General features: G+C 42.6%; 1 protein-coding gene across 1 annotated transcript; it reads left to right on the top strand.

Moving 5' to 3' along the window:
• Positions 1-71: 71 nt before the first annotated feature.
• On the top strand, positions 72-16,045 carry LOC146363657 (NUAK family SNF1-like kinase 1). The gene is made up of 7 exons (XM_084917282.1): positions 72-842; positions 4,995-5,115; positions 7,847-7,998; positions 9,195-9,260; positions 10,801-10,920; positions 11,397-11,529; positions 11,637-16,045. Exons 1-7 carry the CDS (start codon positions 507-509, stop codon positions 12,833-12,835), a joined length of 2,127 nt encoding a protein of 708 aa, XP_084773408.1. The 5' UTR covers positions 72-506; the 3' UTR covers positions 12,836-16,045.
• Positions 16,046-16,677: the final 632 nt, after the last annotated feature.

Here is a 16,677-nt window from a genome sequence, read left to right as displayed (position 1 = left end):
TGCCAACTTCCTCAGAGTCTTCAAAGCTCGCCGCATGGCAAAGCATCACCACAAATGTCTGATTGAAGTGATGGATTTAGGGTAAATCTGACCCGCAGGACATTCCCCGCATGCCTTCTTCCCCCGTGTTTCTGCCGCTGGGTAGGTCAAGTATTCGCTGGAAAAACCCAAATTAATCCCAAACCAGTGTGACGCTCGGGGATGTTGCCTTGTGGAGGCTCCACCCCTCGCCTCGGAGCGTGTGGTTCCCGTCGCTCCTGTTGCTGTGTTCCTGAGACTGAGAGTGGTAGTAGAAAACAACAGCTGGGCAGATAGATCAGACGGCTTTGGGGTATTTCTTAATTTTCAGACCATTACAGAAGCCTCCTTTAAACGTGTGAGACTCTATATGGACAACCCGATCATTAAAAAGAGCTCCAGCTGCTTTTTATCAAAATTCAAAGTGATTTGGGGATCCGGTCCCGAGGAAAGCTGCTCCTGACAGGTGCGCAAAGTGCGCAGAGAGGATGGGCAGACGTGAGGCGGACAGCAGAGGCGCAATGAATACCAGCGGACGCTCCGAGCTAGGCTGCCTGCAGGACGCGGCGTCCAGCAGCCAGCATGGCGGCGAGCAGTCACCGAGAATGGACAGCCGCCGTGCCTGCAACGCGGAGAAGCGACAGAGAAACATGAAAGTAGGCGTGGAGGCGCTGGGCCAGGCATCCACAGCCACAGCGTCCATGGAAGTAAAAAAGCATCAGCACAAGCACAACTTAAAGCACCGTTATGAGGTGATGGAGACGCTGGGGAAAGGCACCTACGGAAAAGTGAAGAAAGCGGTGGAGAGAGCGAGCCTGAAGACGGTAAGATGGTCACCATAACCCATCATATCATACTGCCTCAAGCTTTTCGGAGCTGTGTGGCTGAAGGACTCGTTATTTCCTAAACAAAGGGCGAAATGTGGTGAAAGGAAACGATCAATTATCAGTTTCTGAAATTGATCTGACCTCCTAACCTCGTCTGCTGACCCTGTAAAAAGCCTATAAAAAGTGTAATGTGATTCCCATGCTTTTACTTTTCGCCTGTGTCTTCATGCGTCTGTGCTTGCGTGCTGCACTTGCCACAGTGTTGCTCAGTGGTAATTAAATATTAATTTGAAGGTGGAAAGAACTTCGTGGGGGGCGCTCTGCGTGTGGTAGGATATGCGTTGATCTTGAACCCATTTCTTGTGCTGCCAGCTTGAGATGCCTTTGGTCTGACTCACTCAGCAATTGAAAAAGGGGATAAAATCACTACAATAGGTCTGCTCCAACTAGAGTCTGACCCCTAAAAACCCAGACTTAAGCACACACAGAGAGAGAGAGCGAGACATAATACCATAACAAGTTTCTATTTAACTTCACAATCTGAATATCTAGGTTAAAACAGAATGTGGTACCAGATTAGTTTGAATAATCGTGGGTTTATGTCTGGTCAGACCTTAATCCCTCCCTCTGTGCTGTGATCTGAGAGGACGGGGGCCTCATCAGTTTCTTTTCTGGTTTATTTTAGTAAATAAACACAGTTCCATAATCTGATTGCGACAAAAAAGATGATCCTGATTAGAGTGAGTTTCTCACAATTTGTCTGGCTCCTTCAACTGTGATTGCCAGATCTCCTCACTGATAGTAACCCCCGCCAGGTGTGGAGACGTCGTAGCCCTCACCAACTAGAAAATGTCTCAGCATATCAGAGACTGCCTACCCCCCTTCCCTCAACCCCCACCAGTTTGCTTACAGAGCAAATCATTCTCAGCCCTCTATTGTACACCCTGTACACCTATGACTGCACACCAACCCAGCCAACTAATGACATCGACACGTATGCCAATGATGTCCTGACGGTGCTTAGAAAATAACCTGAAGCTTAACTCCCTTAAAACAAAAGAACTCATAATGGACTTCATGAGGCACAGATAGGTCTACTCCCCACTCATAAATGAAGAATGGGTGGAATTTGTAGAATCACCCACATCTCCATGGATCTCACCTGGAGCCACAACACCCTGGTAAAGAAGGCCCAACAGCAGCTTCATTTCCTCTGTGTCCTGAGGAAGAATAACCTGGACCAGAAGTGGCCTTCTACTGCTCCTCATTGGAGAGTGTGCTCTTCTACTTCCTGGGTGTTTGCTACGCAGGGGCCACAACAGAGAACACAAAGCCTGTGCAGAGCGTAATTAACATCACCCAAAACATCAGTCACTGCCCTCTACCACCCTTGGAAGCCATCGCCAGATCCTCCTATCTCAGGAAAACCAGGGCCATCACAGGAGACCCTTTGCACTGCGCCCACCACCTGTATGACCTGCTGCCTTCTGGTTGGCGCCTCAGGTCAATCAGGTCTCACACCTTCAGACTCAAAAACACCTTCTTCCCCTGGGACATTCAGACTGTCAAAAAACACTATCTCCCCACACCCCACCCCTGCCCAATCACCTCACTGATCTGAGCCATGGCCTGAGTTACCCTCATCACTCATGCCACTCACACACGGACTCTATTCATACCAGGTCATTTCTTTGCACAACTTTCAAGCACTTTGCAACTTGTTTTCTGTTGTGTACAATTCTATTCTATTCTAAATCTTAACATGTAGTGAAGCATGTATAAGAGACTGCTGGTAGGATACAGAGAGAGGAACAAGGCCATGTAGTGTGTGTGTGTGTGTGTGCAGGGTGAGTGGGTTTGGTAGGACAAGGGGGAAAAGCTGAATTCCTTGAGCCATTAGCAGGCACATACCAAGAATTCTTTGAAACAAAACAGGCATTATTTTTGGAAACAAGGCTAGCGGGCTGTTTTGTGAGCTTGGGGAGATGGGAGAGGAAAGCAGGAAGAGAAGGCACTATCAGTGATTTTATATTAAGGAGCTCACTTGAGACTTGTTCCTGTAAAGTGTCTAAGTGGTTTTCCTGTGACGCTGCAAGAAAGGAATGTAAGTCATCCTCATGAATGCAAGTCATCCTCATGAATGCACAGGGTAAAGCAAAAGGAAAGATGAATAACCAGCCTTGGTTATGCAAGCTAAGTATTCTGTGGTCACTTACCCTGGTTGGGAGCCTCACTTGTTTTTAAAGCTTAAATATCGTAGGCAAGAAAAAAAAAAGGAATTGAAGAAATCAGATAATGCCATCAGAAAAAAATTCTTGTTTCCTTTCTTGCATTTAATGTATATGTCTTTGCCCAGTTTCCCATCAGTTCTGCAATTCCTGGTTAAGGAAAGGGACGGCTTAAGGCTGTGTGTAGATGATTGGAGGTCAAGGGTCACTCTGGCAGGAAGCCTGTATAATCCTGCCGCTAAATCGTTCACAGATGCAGCAGGGACCTTTAGTGATGCTCAGGCTCCTGGGATACATTTGTGTGTTTGTGAGAATAGCAGGGTAGGAAGGAAGTTGGTGCACACCCCAACTCCCATGATGACTTCATACAGACAAACACACCTGCAAAAAGTCAAGACTGGAGTCAGCAGGAAAACAAGAAGGGGATGGGAAAGCCAGTACATCCCTTTGCACATCTAAAATTGCCATGCCATCATAATATAGGCCGTGATGATGTCAGAGAACGCCTGAATGACTCCCACATGCTGCGTTGTGTTCTACACATGTGAGGTTGCAGTTTTTAGAGGAAACAATGAGATGTTGTTGGTGAGAAGGATACTTTAGAGGTCATATCTCTGCGTGATGCATCCGCAGGATATTTGCATGCATAAGGGTGAGATCACACAAACACAAACAACCACAGCTTCCTCTACTCACACATGGCCCCTTGAAATCAGTCAGATAAAATACTCACTTTGCCCTGAACCATACCCAGAGGGTCTGTATTCCCTGTGTCATGTGTCACTTCAAAGTCTTGGTAGTAAATTAGAGCTGAGACGGCAGTAGAATTTTTTGACTCCCAGTCTATATCTTGACGTGTCTAATCCATAACTTTTATCTGTTATATTGCACTAAATCATCCCAGTAACTGATTTTACAGTCTCCCCTTCTCTTCCTCACATTGCTTTAAGTATTTGGGTCATAAATGGCTCTTTAGTGAGCATCAGAATCTGCCTCCCCAACTTTTTAATATCTGCCCTTCAGCTGATGACCTCATAAATCAGAAGGTCACTTCAGTCTCAGGGGTTCCCTGGATGGTGTTCGTGTTGTGTTGCATAACTATCATGGTTGATGGAGCGTGCGAACTGTGTCTCTTCCAGTTTTTCGGAGACATTTTTTTTCCCCCGCCAGCTGAGAAAACTCGAGTTTTGACCTGTGGGAGCTCACCCACAGGGACATCCAAAATTATACAGCGCATGTTTCGTCCCATGTTTAAATATCAGCCTCACAAATTAGTCCCATGACTTCAGCTACTTGTTATATTCCACGTCTCTGTTGTCCTTGGTGTATTTTAGGCACACTCCGATGCCTCGTTGTCTGCCTGCATGCACTTGTCTCGTCTTTGTAAAGTGTTGATTATGTGACACTTATTCTATCCAACCAGTTTTAGAGGTTTGTTTTAGGATGCACGTTTTTATTGCGGGCCTGCGTGTGTGTGTTCAGAAGCTTCGGGTTGCACTGGTGTATGGGATTAAAGAAGCAGAGTGTGAACACTGCAGCTGTCAACCTTCTGCCTCTGAACATCTCACATCACGAGATCTGCTCTCACCATACAGCCTTTAAACCCACATAATCATGTCTAATACCCAGAGATTTTATTTGTGTATGAGCGTGTGTGTTTTTAAGCATCAACAGTATGTACAGTATGCCTTTGTTTCCATGTTTGGCTGTGCAGATGATGCATGAACTGTTTATTTATTTGTTGCTTTGATGGAGGTAAAGCAGAAAATGGTTAAATTTGTGTGTTTTCTGAGGAATTTATGGAAATTAAATCTACTGGCTCAAGTTTTATTACTCAGTCACTAGATTTAACACATGGTGTGTGAAATTTGGACACAACCTTTTTTGTATAACATCCTCTAAACTTTGTCTTCCTTCCAAGGTGGCGATCAAGTCAATCCGCAAGGAGCGCATCACCGACGACCTGGACAGAATTCACATCCAGAGAGAGATTGAGATCACATCTTCTCTCAGGCACCCCAACATCATACGCTTCCATGAGGGTAAGATGACACTGACACACCTTCCCACGTAATCAGACAATTTCATAGTGTGGCATCCAGCTAGCGTTTAGGCAGTCAATATTTTAAAGAAAGTCAGTCGAAAGATATTAAGTTCCACAACACACACAGCAGCATTTACAGCAGTGTTGTTCAACAATGCCAGGGGCTAAGGGATAACGCTGGTAATGCTCACAAATCCTATTTGAAGCCCAAAACCAACAATGACACGACCCAACTAAGTATTTCCTATTTGTACAAAGAATCGTACACATGGCTTCTTACTCCGTTCCATAAACTTGCATTGTTGTCAAATACTTAACTTAAAATCATATCACTGATGCACTAATTTGGGAAAAATATCCCAAAACTACTACAAATACCACTCTGGGTCAATTCAGGCTAAACCACCAAAATACTCACTGCAGCAAGAAGTAATCTCCCCAAAAATGATTTGCTAAAAGCTACAGCACCCAGAAATGAAACAATATGATTGAAAAGAATTGTAAAATTTCTAAAACAGCCTTGAGAGATGGTCTTTGGTATCTTGTTTCATCATCTCGTAGTGTTACTTAACAATAAAAATAGAAGATTTTTACCCTTATTCACTAAAGGTCTCCCATTTATTGTTGGATGGGTATTGTTGTTCAATAGAACAAATGAGGAGGATGTTATAGTCCATCAATAAGATAAAAAAATCCCAGTTAGCCCCACACCTGTCACTATACTTAAGTATATCATTTCGATTGGTAGCCATTCATCAGGTGAGACTCTTTTAAAGTTGTACAAATGACAGAAACTGCAGATATTTCTGTTTCTATGAAGATTTATTGAAATCAATAAGCATTTGCATACACGGATTACCAGTGTTGGGACTAACGCGTTATTAAGTAACGCGTTACAGTAACTACGTTATTATTGTGGTAACGAGCACGGTAACTAGTTATTATGCCAAAATCGGGAACGCGTTACTCGTTACTGGGATTTAGATAGGCTCGTTATTCGTTACTTCGTGTGGTGGCTATCGCGGAGCTTCCACAGATTCAATAACATTAGCAAGTGGTGGAAGCCAGCAGGTGGATGAAGGAAAAGGGAGGCAAGAGGAGAGACCCGAAGCGGCCGCTGGTCCGAGAGTGTCAGGTGAACTGAACTTCAGGTAAGAAGTTATAACCTGCAGTCCATCTGGGTCAGATATGAACCAAGTTTAGGTGGAGTTTATTTTCGTTATGCTGACTTTTTCGTACTGCGTGCTAGCTAGCATGACGGAGTTTCTATGCAGCTGGGTGGTGCTATGTTACTGATGTTGAACTTTATTTTGTTCATAAGGTTAATTATTAGAGTTGCCAACCGTCCCGTAAAAAACGGAATCGTCTCGTATTCAGAGAAAATATTACACGTTTCGTATTGAGGTGAAAAGGAACACAGTTTGTCCCGGACTTCAGCTACAATGAAAAAGACACAAAGCTGGAGTTATTCTGTGTTTACGCTTCGCAGCTGCCTCTTCTTCTCTCATCCTCTCACCCTCCCTCTCCTGTTTCTACTTCAATCATGAAACTGATCAATGATCAGCTGATCGGCTTTTCTCTCTTGTTTATTTATCGCCCACTTTGCGCCAGAAAGAGGAAGCCAGCGGATGTCGCGCTAAACAACAGCAGCACGTTTGATCAGCTGTTGTTAGGATTTATTTAATATTACTTTCTAGTATCAGCTGATGTTTGCTGGAGCCACAGCTGTAAAGCTGATATCGGTTTGGTTATGTGATGAGAGGGAAACATGAAGATGAAACAGGAGATGTCCTTACTGAATCATCAGAGCTGTGATGGAGAAACAGGTTTACCTTTTAGTTAACATGAATGAGTTGAAGGGAAGTTATGAACTGTTTCTGAGAGACAAATAACACCAGGATCCTTTTCTAAGTAGCTGACAGCTGGTAACTGTGCAGGGGCGGGTCTAGCAAAGTGTTGCCAGGGGTCCATGTAGGGCATTAAAAGGGAGAGGTGGGCACAAGGAAATACTTTCTTATTCTCATTTAAAATGTCTCACTTTTAAAAAAATAATTATCTGAGTCTTGCAGCAAACAATTGATAGATTGATACATATATACCATCAGAACAGTGTACATCACTGTCACAACAGCGTTTGTTTTCATTCAAAGGCTTTATGATTTTTCCTATAATGGTGGGCCGGTCTCTAGTCAAAATGCCCGGGACGATTTTTTGTCCCAGTCCAGCTCTGTATGCAGCTCATCTGCAGTCTGGTGTTACCTACATCTTCCTATTCAGAAGGCAGAATTTCCAAGTTCTGAGTACAATCGAAAGCACCACGACTGCAGTTTTTGTGTTGGATGTAAAAAGCAGGCTAGGATAGAATCAGGTGTGGGATTTCTCTCGTGGAAATGTGCACATTATTTTTTCCTTTCTATTGGTAGGTGGCACAGTGCACTTGTGGCAAGTAAGCAAGCTAGAAGACTGACAATCTTGCTGGGTATCCAGTTACGGAAGCAGCACATTAACAAGAGAATTCTGAGTAAAATCAAAGTTACTTTCCCTAGTAAATAGTTACTCTGAAAGTAACGAGTAACTTGAAGTAACTGAGTTACTTTTGATAGAAGTAACTAGTAATGTAACTAAGTTACTAATTTAAAGTAACTTACCCAACACTGCGGATTACACAGGAGTTGAAAACCTACACAGCCAAAACATCATTAAAGGTTTCTGTTTTCCTGTGTTGACAGTGTTTGAGAGCCGGGATAAGATTGTGATTGTGATGGAGTACGCCAGCAGAGGAGAGCTGTATGATTACATACAGGAGAGGAGGCGACTGCCAGAAACAGAAGCCCGCAGCATCTTCAGACAGATTACATCTGCTGTCCACTACTGCCATAAGGTTTATACACACCAAACAACCTACCCACGTGTTCTGCAGGTGCCCAACAGGAATACATTACAAGTTAGCAAATTGCACACAGGCACGTGTGCACACATGCAAATACTGTACCGCTTAAACCAATAAATCCTAATCCTATTACTGCAGAAAAACTTGACTTGAGTTTTCAGATCTCTTTGGGTTAAGAGCGGATTATAAGGCTCGATTGTTCTTTACAGTCACACACTAACACATTTAACAAACGCTAAATGAGCCTCCTTCAACATTACTGTAAGCCTTGGCATAGAAACAAACACTTCTTTGTTTCTCTGATTTATTGTTGTGTACATAAAATCAGGCCAGAAAGCAGGAATTATTGAGGAGTTATTAAGTCCTGTTTAAACAGAAGTGCATTACAGTGGAACTTAGGATATCTGCCTGACTGTCAGCTGAGCTGGACATGAAAAAAAAAGGCAGTTGTTTTGCTTTTCTTATTTTGGAAGTTTGGACTTTGTGTGAATCTGCTCACGTTAAACTTATCATTCAGCTTCTGCGTCTCTGTGGTGTGCAGGGTGATGGAATTTGGGCTCCTCGTGCCCTTGAATATTGTCCCAAAATAGACATGAATGTTCCAGCGTGAATGAATTATTGAATGTGCCTCAGAGGTATGCGGTGCACTTGGAAAGACGAGCAAGGCTTCACGAGAAAAATGGAAATAATCGAGGGCCATTCACTGCTCCGTTCACAGGCATTTAAACGATAGTAAGAATATTGACCTGATAAACCACATCTAACCATATGTGTGTCTGCCGTGCTTGCACACATACACACGCAGTGCAGTTACATGTAGCACACAAAGCACTGTCTGAGGTCATTGGCCATTTCCTTCACATAAGTGCTCAGAAGAGAATTTAATAAATGAAATAAAGTTTGTTTAAGACGAACTGACATGAATGTTTAAAGTGTCACATGATTTCCTGGGTGACCACACCTAATGAGGTACTACATATGCAATTTATTTTGCTACAAATAGTGTAGATTTTGAGTCATCTGCCTTTTCCTTGCACACTTGTGCTTAATGCCAGTCGGCGGCTCAAACCGTCATCCGATGAAAAAACAGAGCACCTTCTCATGCTTGAGAATAATTAAACAGTCTGATGATCTTCCTTCAGACTCTCCAAGAGCAGGACCTCACGTGTGTTTCTCCTGTCTTGCAGAACGGGGTTGTGCATCGAGACCTCAAGCTGGAGAACATTCTTTTGGACCAAGATTTGAATGTAAAGGTAGGATCCTAAGAAAATATTGTGCACTAACTGAGCCATCTTGCCACCTTTCCTGAGCATTTAATAATACATAATTCATAGTTTCCCATTATCATCTGATCCATGCTACGTGGATTGTTTTGCCGCCTCCAACATAAAATGCAAACACAGTGTACTTTCAGGATATATGTTGGAGCATTTTCTACCCAGAGGAATTTCAATGTGTTGTTGAGCAATGCACAGTGAATGTGAAAAAACACAATGTAAGGCCTTACAAAAGAACCCAGGGAATATTTCTTGCCTTATTTGGGCATTGTTCTCCCTATATCATAGCTGTGCATGGTCAGCAGGGAATGCCGGGAATTTAGCGACAATCTTGAGGATTCATGCCAGTCAGGGTGTTTACGTATGTGTGCTCTGTCTGTCAAAAGAAAACGCTATGTGCAGACTTCTCTGCGGGTCTTCATTCGCTGCCAACCACATCACCGGAGGTTCACCGCACCGGCCTTTCTCGGCATCTGCTGCAGGAAATGACCGAGGCTCTGTGCAATGCGTTGTTATGTCTGCACAATAGCTGCTTAATGGCATCTGTATGGGGCAGAGAGAGGCGGATATGTGAAATGTTAGGTCATGTCAAGTTTAAAGTAGAATATTAGTCTGTAGAGTGTAACTTTGTGTTTGACTTTGTTTTTGTAAGCATTTGGTATTCATTCATTCACTCTTCCAGCTTCATGAAGAACTGTCTCACTATAGGCTGAATGCATGCAAACATATGGGAGTCCAAAGAAATGTGCTAATTGCCACTGGATATATATGAACAGTGAGCTGGCTTGCATTTACAGTGTTGTCTTCTTCAATGAGGTCTTTGTTTCCCCGTATCTCTCTACCATGGAAGTGAAGCTGTCATTGTGAATATTTTTAACACCACGAGGGCTGATAGTGAGCCAGCATGCATGTTTATAATCTTCGCAGATAGAGGAGAGACACAGTATGTCTGCGTATGGCTTTCGGAGCCTCGAGTGAGTGATTGTTCCGTTACGTGGGCGTAAGCAGCCTGATGCTTTTGGCCCGCTCCCCTTTTCCTCGCTCACACTTACTCTGGCAAAAGCTCAGCATACCTGCAGTATTTTTGGCTCCTTTAAAAGGAATTGCTTTTGAGTTATTGTGTATTTTCTTTTCCACATGACTAAAAGCTTTCCGTACATAGTCACTGAAAAGGAATTTAGATTGCGTGAGGGCGAGTGCTAAAGTGAATGAAACTCAGTGCAGGATTCAGTGTGAACTGATTAGTTCACTGTGACATAAAGTTTGAGATATCAGTGTTTTGAGTCTGTGGAGAGACATCTGGACTGAGATCTGTTGTCTTGTAATGTGACAGCTGTTAGTTTGTTTCGCCATCTATGATTCACAGTGTCACATGAACCTCTTGTGTTTACTTGACACAGAAAATGAGTGCAGACACATCCAGCAGCTGTGAAAGCTTTGAATAGTGTCAGCAGTAGGAAGAAATAAAAATAATTATTAACAAAATATGTTAATTTGCATTCTTTCTTTTTTGCAGCTGGCTGATTTTGGCCTCTCAAATAATTTCCACAAGGGCACGCTGCTGCAAACCTACTGTGGAAGTCCGCTCTACGCTGCCCCAGAGATCGTGAAAGGGCTGCCATACCAGGGACCAGAGGTTGGTCAACATGCTGTTAATTCCCAGCATTATGGATGTTAGGTTGTTTTAAAATGTTCACAGAATAATCAGTTTTGTTTACTGCAAGACTGGAGGGCTGCTTTTGGTGAGATTACATCATCATTTAATGTCACCACATGTGGCTGGTTTTCTTTTAAAACAACAGCTTTCTAGTACATTAGCTAATACTAACAACTTGCATTGTGGGTATTGTAGGCACCAGATGCTGGCGTGAAAAAAAGCTCTTTAAAATGTAAAAAAATTATGATGTCGCTGGTTCTGCTGCATTTTTGTGTCTTTCATCAATCCAACATTGTTATTTATATTAGTGCAATGCTAAATTACACTAATTTAGCAGTGTAAAATTCATATCTTCTGGATTAGTGTAGCTTTAAACCACAGTACATCTTCTTTTGTTCATGAATATGCTTTAAAAGAATATAATATTTCATTCTGTATGTGTTTGTGTGTCTTAGGTGGATTGCTGGGCACTGGGGGTGTTGCTGTATGCCCTTGTTTACAGCAGCATGCCATTTGATGGGGCCAGTCACACAAAACTCACAGAGCAGATCAGCCAAGGTCGCTATCGCAGACCCAACCCCCCCTCTGGTAAAGCTTCATAACTTTATTTTTTATATATATTTTTAAAGCTGTCAAATGGGATCTGGTTTGTCAGCGTAGTGGCCATAAATAACTGTTGACTCTGTCCCCTCCAGACGCCTGTGCTCTCATCGGCTGGTTGCTGACGGTGCGTGTGGATGAGAGAGCCACGATAGAGGACGTGGCTAACCACTGGTGGGTGAACTGGGGATATGAAGAGAGTGTGTGTGACTGCCCTTCATTTCCACACCAAGAGTGCCCCTCCCCGCTGCTGGCTCGCTACATCGACTGGCAGAATCAGGTTGCTGCTGCTAGCAGTTTGACGGTGGATGCAGACTGTCTGTCCTCAGACTCTTCCGGTCTTCCTCAACACGCTTCCAACCCCTTTTACTTCAGCTTACCTTCAGCTCACCTCCCCCACGAATGTGGGGGAGGTGCAAGGGTGCGCGGTGGAATATCGAGTCTTAGGAAGTCTCGCAAGGAGAATGCGATTCCCCAGACTGCACAGGGAGCTTGCAGTGACGTTTGTTTAGCAACTGCTTCTTCCGTGGTGATTTCCTCCACTTCCACTTTTGAAAGAAAAAAGCCCAAAGGTATTCTGAAACACCAGAGAAGTTTAGATTCAGTCTTTCACACCCCTCCCAGGGATAACTCCCCCTCTCAGCTCTGTAACACTGCACCGCAGCCCTGTCGAACACACAGTCTTACTCATGCGTATGTTGACGTCCTATCAACCAGCCTTCTGTCTCCAACTACATTCAGTCAGCCGTCGTCCAAAATGCCCAAGAAAGGGATACTAAAGAACTTGTATGGTGGGGAGTCAGGTTATGGTTCCTCATCAGACAGAAGGGGCTCAGGTGTAGGAAGTACAGACAGTAATGCAGGTGAGTCCTGTTCCCACAAACAACAAACATGTCTCCCTGGAGTTGAAGACAGTCCCACAATGCGCACAGAAGCAGTAAGAAGACGTAAGGGTATTTTGAAACGTAATGGAAAGTTTTCTCGCAGCCTGGATCTTCCTGACAACCACCAGTCGTCTCCCTCTCCAACTCCTGCGATATTCCCAGAGGCTCTGCAGCATCTCCTCCAGACTGCAGGGGATGCCGAGGGCCGTCATAGCCGCCCCTCTAGTGTTGTGAGCGAGGATAGCCTCTTCTCCTCCGATTCCTTTGATCTGCTGGACCTTAGCTCCCAGTCACGTCGCAAGATTTTCTCAAGGGGGGTGCGGCACAGCTCAGAGGACGATTTGGAGCAGCTGAGAGGCGAGGCGGACAGGGTTGTTGGAGAACGACAAACAAAAAAGGAAATGCTGTAATACGAAGCGTATTAGAAACTTTAGTGTGCTGAAAAACTGGGTTTAATTCCAGCTCTTCAGTTCAGTTTTATGTGATAATCAGTGCCTGCGATCTTGAAAAGACTTCATGAACTCTAGAAAGGTTGCATCTCAAGTACACAGACTCTCGTGACCATTGCACTGCCGATGTAAAGCACCATGTCTCAGCATATTTGCAACGATAAATTAAAGTGTAGCCTCTGACTGTTTAACTGTGTTCCTTCAAATGGGACCTGATTTCCAGCAGTTTGCAGAGATAGGACAGAATAGTCTGTTTAATGGACTCGGTCTGACCTCACCTGCATAACAGACTCTCCTTGTAGATTTTTGCAGATTGATGTTGACAACTCTCAAAATCTTTGTCTGAAGGCTGTCATCTGCTAACGTGGTAATCCACGCATCTTTGATTTATCGACAATCATTGTACAGGGAGTGCAGAATTATTAGGCAAGTTGTATTTTTGAGGAATAATTTTATTATTGAACAACAACCATGTTCTCAATGAACCCACAAAACTCATTAATATCAAAGCTGAATGTTTTTGGAAGTAGTTTTTAGTTTGTTTTTAGTTTTAGCTATTTTAGGGGGATATCTGTGTGTGCAGGTGACTATTACTGTGCATAATTATTAGGCAACTTAACAAAAAACAAATATATACCCATTTCAATGATTTATTTTTACCTATGAAACAAATATAACATCTCCACATTCACAAATATACATTTCTGACATTCAAAAACAAAACAAAAACAAATCAGCGACCAATATAGCCACCTTTCTTTGCAAGGACACTCAAAAGCCTGCCATCCATGGATTCTGTCAGTGTTTTGATCTGTTCACCATCAACATTGCGTGCAGCAGTAACCACATCCTCCCAGACACTGTTCAGAGAGGTGTACTGTTTTCCCTCCTTGTAAATCTCACATTTGATGATGGACCACAGGTTCTCAATGGGGTTCAGATCAGGTGAACAAGGAGGCCATGTCATTAGTTTTTCTTCTTTTATACCCTTTCTTGCCAGCCACGCTGTGGAGTACTTGGACGCGTGTGATGGAGCATTGTCCTGCATGAAAATCATGTTTTTCTTGAAGGATGCAGACTTCTTCCTGCACCACTGCTTGAAGAAGGTGTCTTCCAGAAACTGGCAGTAGGACTGGGAGTTGAGCTTGACTCCATCCTCAACCCGAAAAGGCCCCACAAGCTCATCTTTGATGATACCAGCCCAAACCAGTACTCCACCTCCACCTTGCTGGCATCTGAGTCGGACTGGAGCTCTCTGCCCTTTACCAATCCAGCCACGGGCCCATCCATCTGGCCCATCAAGACTCACTCTCATTTCATCCGTCCATAAAACCTTAGAAAAATCAGTCTTGAGATATTTCTTGGCCCAGTCTTGACGTTTCAGCTTGTGTGTCTTGTTCAGTGGTGGTCGTCTTTCAGCCTTTCTTACCTTGGCCATGTCTCTGAGTATTGCACACCTTGTGCTTTTGGGCACTCCAGTGATGTTGCAGCTCTGAAATATGGCCAAACTGGTGGCAAGTGGCATCTTGGCAACTGCACGCTTGACTTTTCTCAGTTCATGGGCAGTTATTTTGCGCCTTGGTTTTTCCACACGCTTCTTGCGACCCTGTTGACTATTTTGAATGAAACGCTTGATTGTTCGATGATCACGCTTCAGAAGCTTTGCAATTTTGAGACTGCTGCATCCCTCTGCAAGATATCTCACTATTTTTGACTTTTCTGAGCCTGTCAAGTCCTTCTTTTGACCCATTTTGCCAAAGGAAAGGACGTTGCCTAATAATTATGCACACCTGATATAGGGTGTTGATGTCATTAGACCACACCCCTTCTCATTACAGAGATGCACATCACCTAATATGCTTAATTGGTAGTACTGGCTTTCGAGCCTATACAGCTTGGAGTAAGACAACATGCATGCAGAGGATGGTGTGGACAAAATACTCATTTGCCTAATAATTCTGCACTCCCTGTATGAGTAAGTCAAAAGATATTTCCATCCACCTGCATTTTTTGACCATTTTGGATATAAAATCTGAGGTGTAGGTTCAGAAAAAAAGAAGAAAAAATACTTTTAAAGTTCAAAAAAATATGTGTGTATTGATAACAGTGAAATGTGGCAAAGTGCAATTGAAACTAGCTTTTTATACACTAATCGTGCATGAAGCATGTCAGATAGAAGCATACAGTATGTATGTGAGAACTAATGGCGAGGGGGAGCATTAGTTAAATTAATGTATGAAACAAATATAAATATAATTTCATTTTTTCTGCATTCTTTGGCAGTGCTACTAATTTTGCTGGTGATCTTTTGTAATATATAATTTGCACACTGTTGTTCTGCAGTGGTTGTGATAACACCCGGCAATAAATTTAACATCATCAGCTACTTATACTCAAGTATCCACCTTCATGCAGTCACACATGCATATGGAAACAGATATGCATAGAAGTTTGCTTTGAGCTTAATGATTTTCTGAAATGTGTTCAAATGTGTGCAGTGTTTGGATGGAAACTAGACTGTAGCAACTTCTGTTATGAGGATAAATTCTGCTCAGTTGACCTTTGGGATACTTTGTGGCAGCACTTTATAAACCTTATATAAACATTGCGACATGGTTATAGCGCACTAAAATGTAGCAGATATCAGGACATTTTAAGTGTTCAGTATTAACCTGTATAATCTGTCAGCAATTCTAATTTCTCATCTGAGAATAAATTGTGTTTTTATTCATTATCTGTTCACGCATCATCCTGCTTATGTTTATGCACTGTGGGCTTGCACAAGAGGAGCTATGGTTGTTGACAGACACTTCACATTGGTTAAAACCCATTTGTTAAATGTTTATATTCCGCTTATCTAAAATGCTAAGGAAAGTAATGCCGATGTCAATATTTGTTTTCAAGTATATTTATGCCACACAGTGTTTCACTGTGCACAGTTTGCTTCTTTGCACCAACACACACAGTGTGAATAGCAGATAGATCACATTGCTTTTTACCGTGACACCACCTGTGCTGCTCTGGATGTTTAGATGATGTATGCAGTAGATGTATGCAATATTAAATCTGTGATTTTCATACTGTGAGAGGAAATACAAAGAATTCTCTTTAACTTTTTTTTTTTTTTAAATATTTTTGTTTTTCTGGGTAAAATAAATTATTTGAATCTGAGCAGTTTGCAGTGTCTTTTCTGATGAAACGATAAATAAAATCAGCAGCATGTTGTAAGACGTATTGCATCTTGAACAACCATAGAGTTTGTACTCGAAAGCAGGGATGTTAGTTAGTTAGATTATTTGTCTGAGTGTGGAAGACAAAAAGATGTCTATTTAGTTACCTTGCTGTCTTCTTCTGTGTTTCTGTCTCCATAAACTCAGCTCTAGTTGGCCCACAGATTGTTTTCATAGTTTTTAATGGACTTTGTTATAAAAAGAAGTAGGCACAGTTTCCTTCTTTAAATGCTCTACAAAAAGGAAACATTAACTGTGGAAACAGCAGATTTGAAAAAGCAGGTTTCATTAAACAGTTATTCCAATGTTGTGTTTTGAAAGCCTGTCCAATGAGTAAACACTTCATAGATTGTTGTTTGGAGATTTTCATTTTAAGGATTACATTTTTCTGTATGGATTAAAAAAAATGCCAACATCTCCAAAACAACAAAACTCACCAGAAGGCCTTGTTTAGATGTGAAGAAGCCCGGCATGGTCTTTGATAAACATTATTATTTTATACCATTCACTTGCCTGGTTGTAAATTTCTTTAAGTGTTCTCCCCATTTTAGGACACTGTATATAATTTGAATT

The sequence above is a fragment of the Perissodus microlepis genome, chromosome 20, assembly GCF_051167445.1.
Source record: "Perissodus microlepis isolate ML-2025 ecotype Zambia chromosome 20, ASM5116744v1, whole genome shotgun sequence".
Classification (NCBI taxonomy): domain Eukaryota; kingdom Metazoa; phylum Chordata; class Actinopteri; order Cichliformes; family Cichlidae; genus Perissodus; species Perissodus microlepis.
The sequence above is the reverse complement of the archived record's forward strand: the minus strand, read 5'-3'. Positions and strand labels throughout refer to the sequence as shown.

Excerpts from the sequence above, each read along its gene's own strand:
- LOC146363657 (XM_084917282.1), top strand. The coding sequence starts at position 507 with ATGGGCAGACGTGAGGCGGACAGCAGAGGCGCAATGAATACCAGCGGA. Across the intron at positions 843-4,994 it reads AGAGAGCGAGCCTGAAGACG|GTGGCGATCAAGTCAATCCG; the intron begins GTAAGATGGTCA and ends CTTCCTTCCAAG. Across the intron at positions 9,261-10,800 it reads ACCAAGATTTGAATGTAAAG|CTGGCTGATTTTGGCCTCTC; the intron begins GTAGGATCCTAA and ends TCTTTTTTGCAG.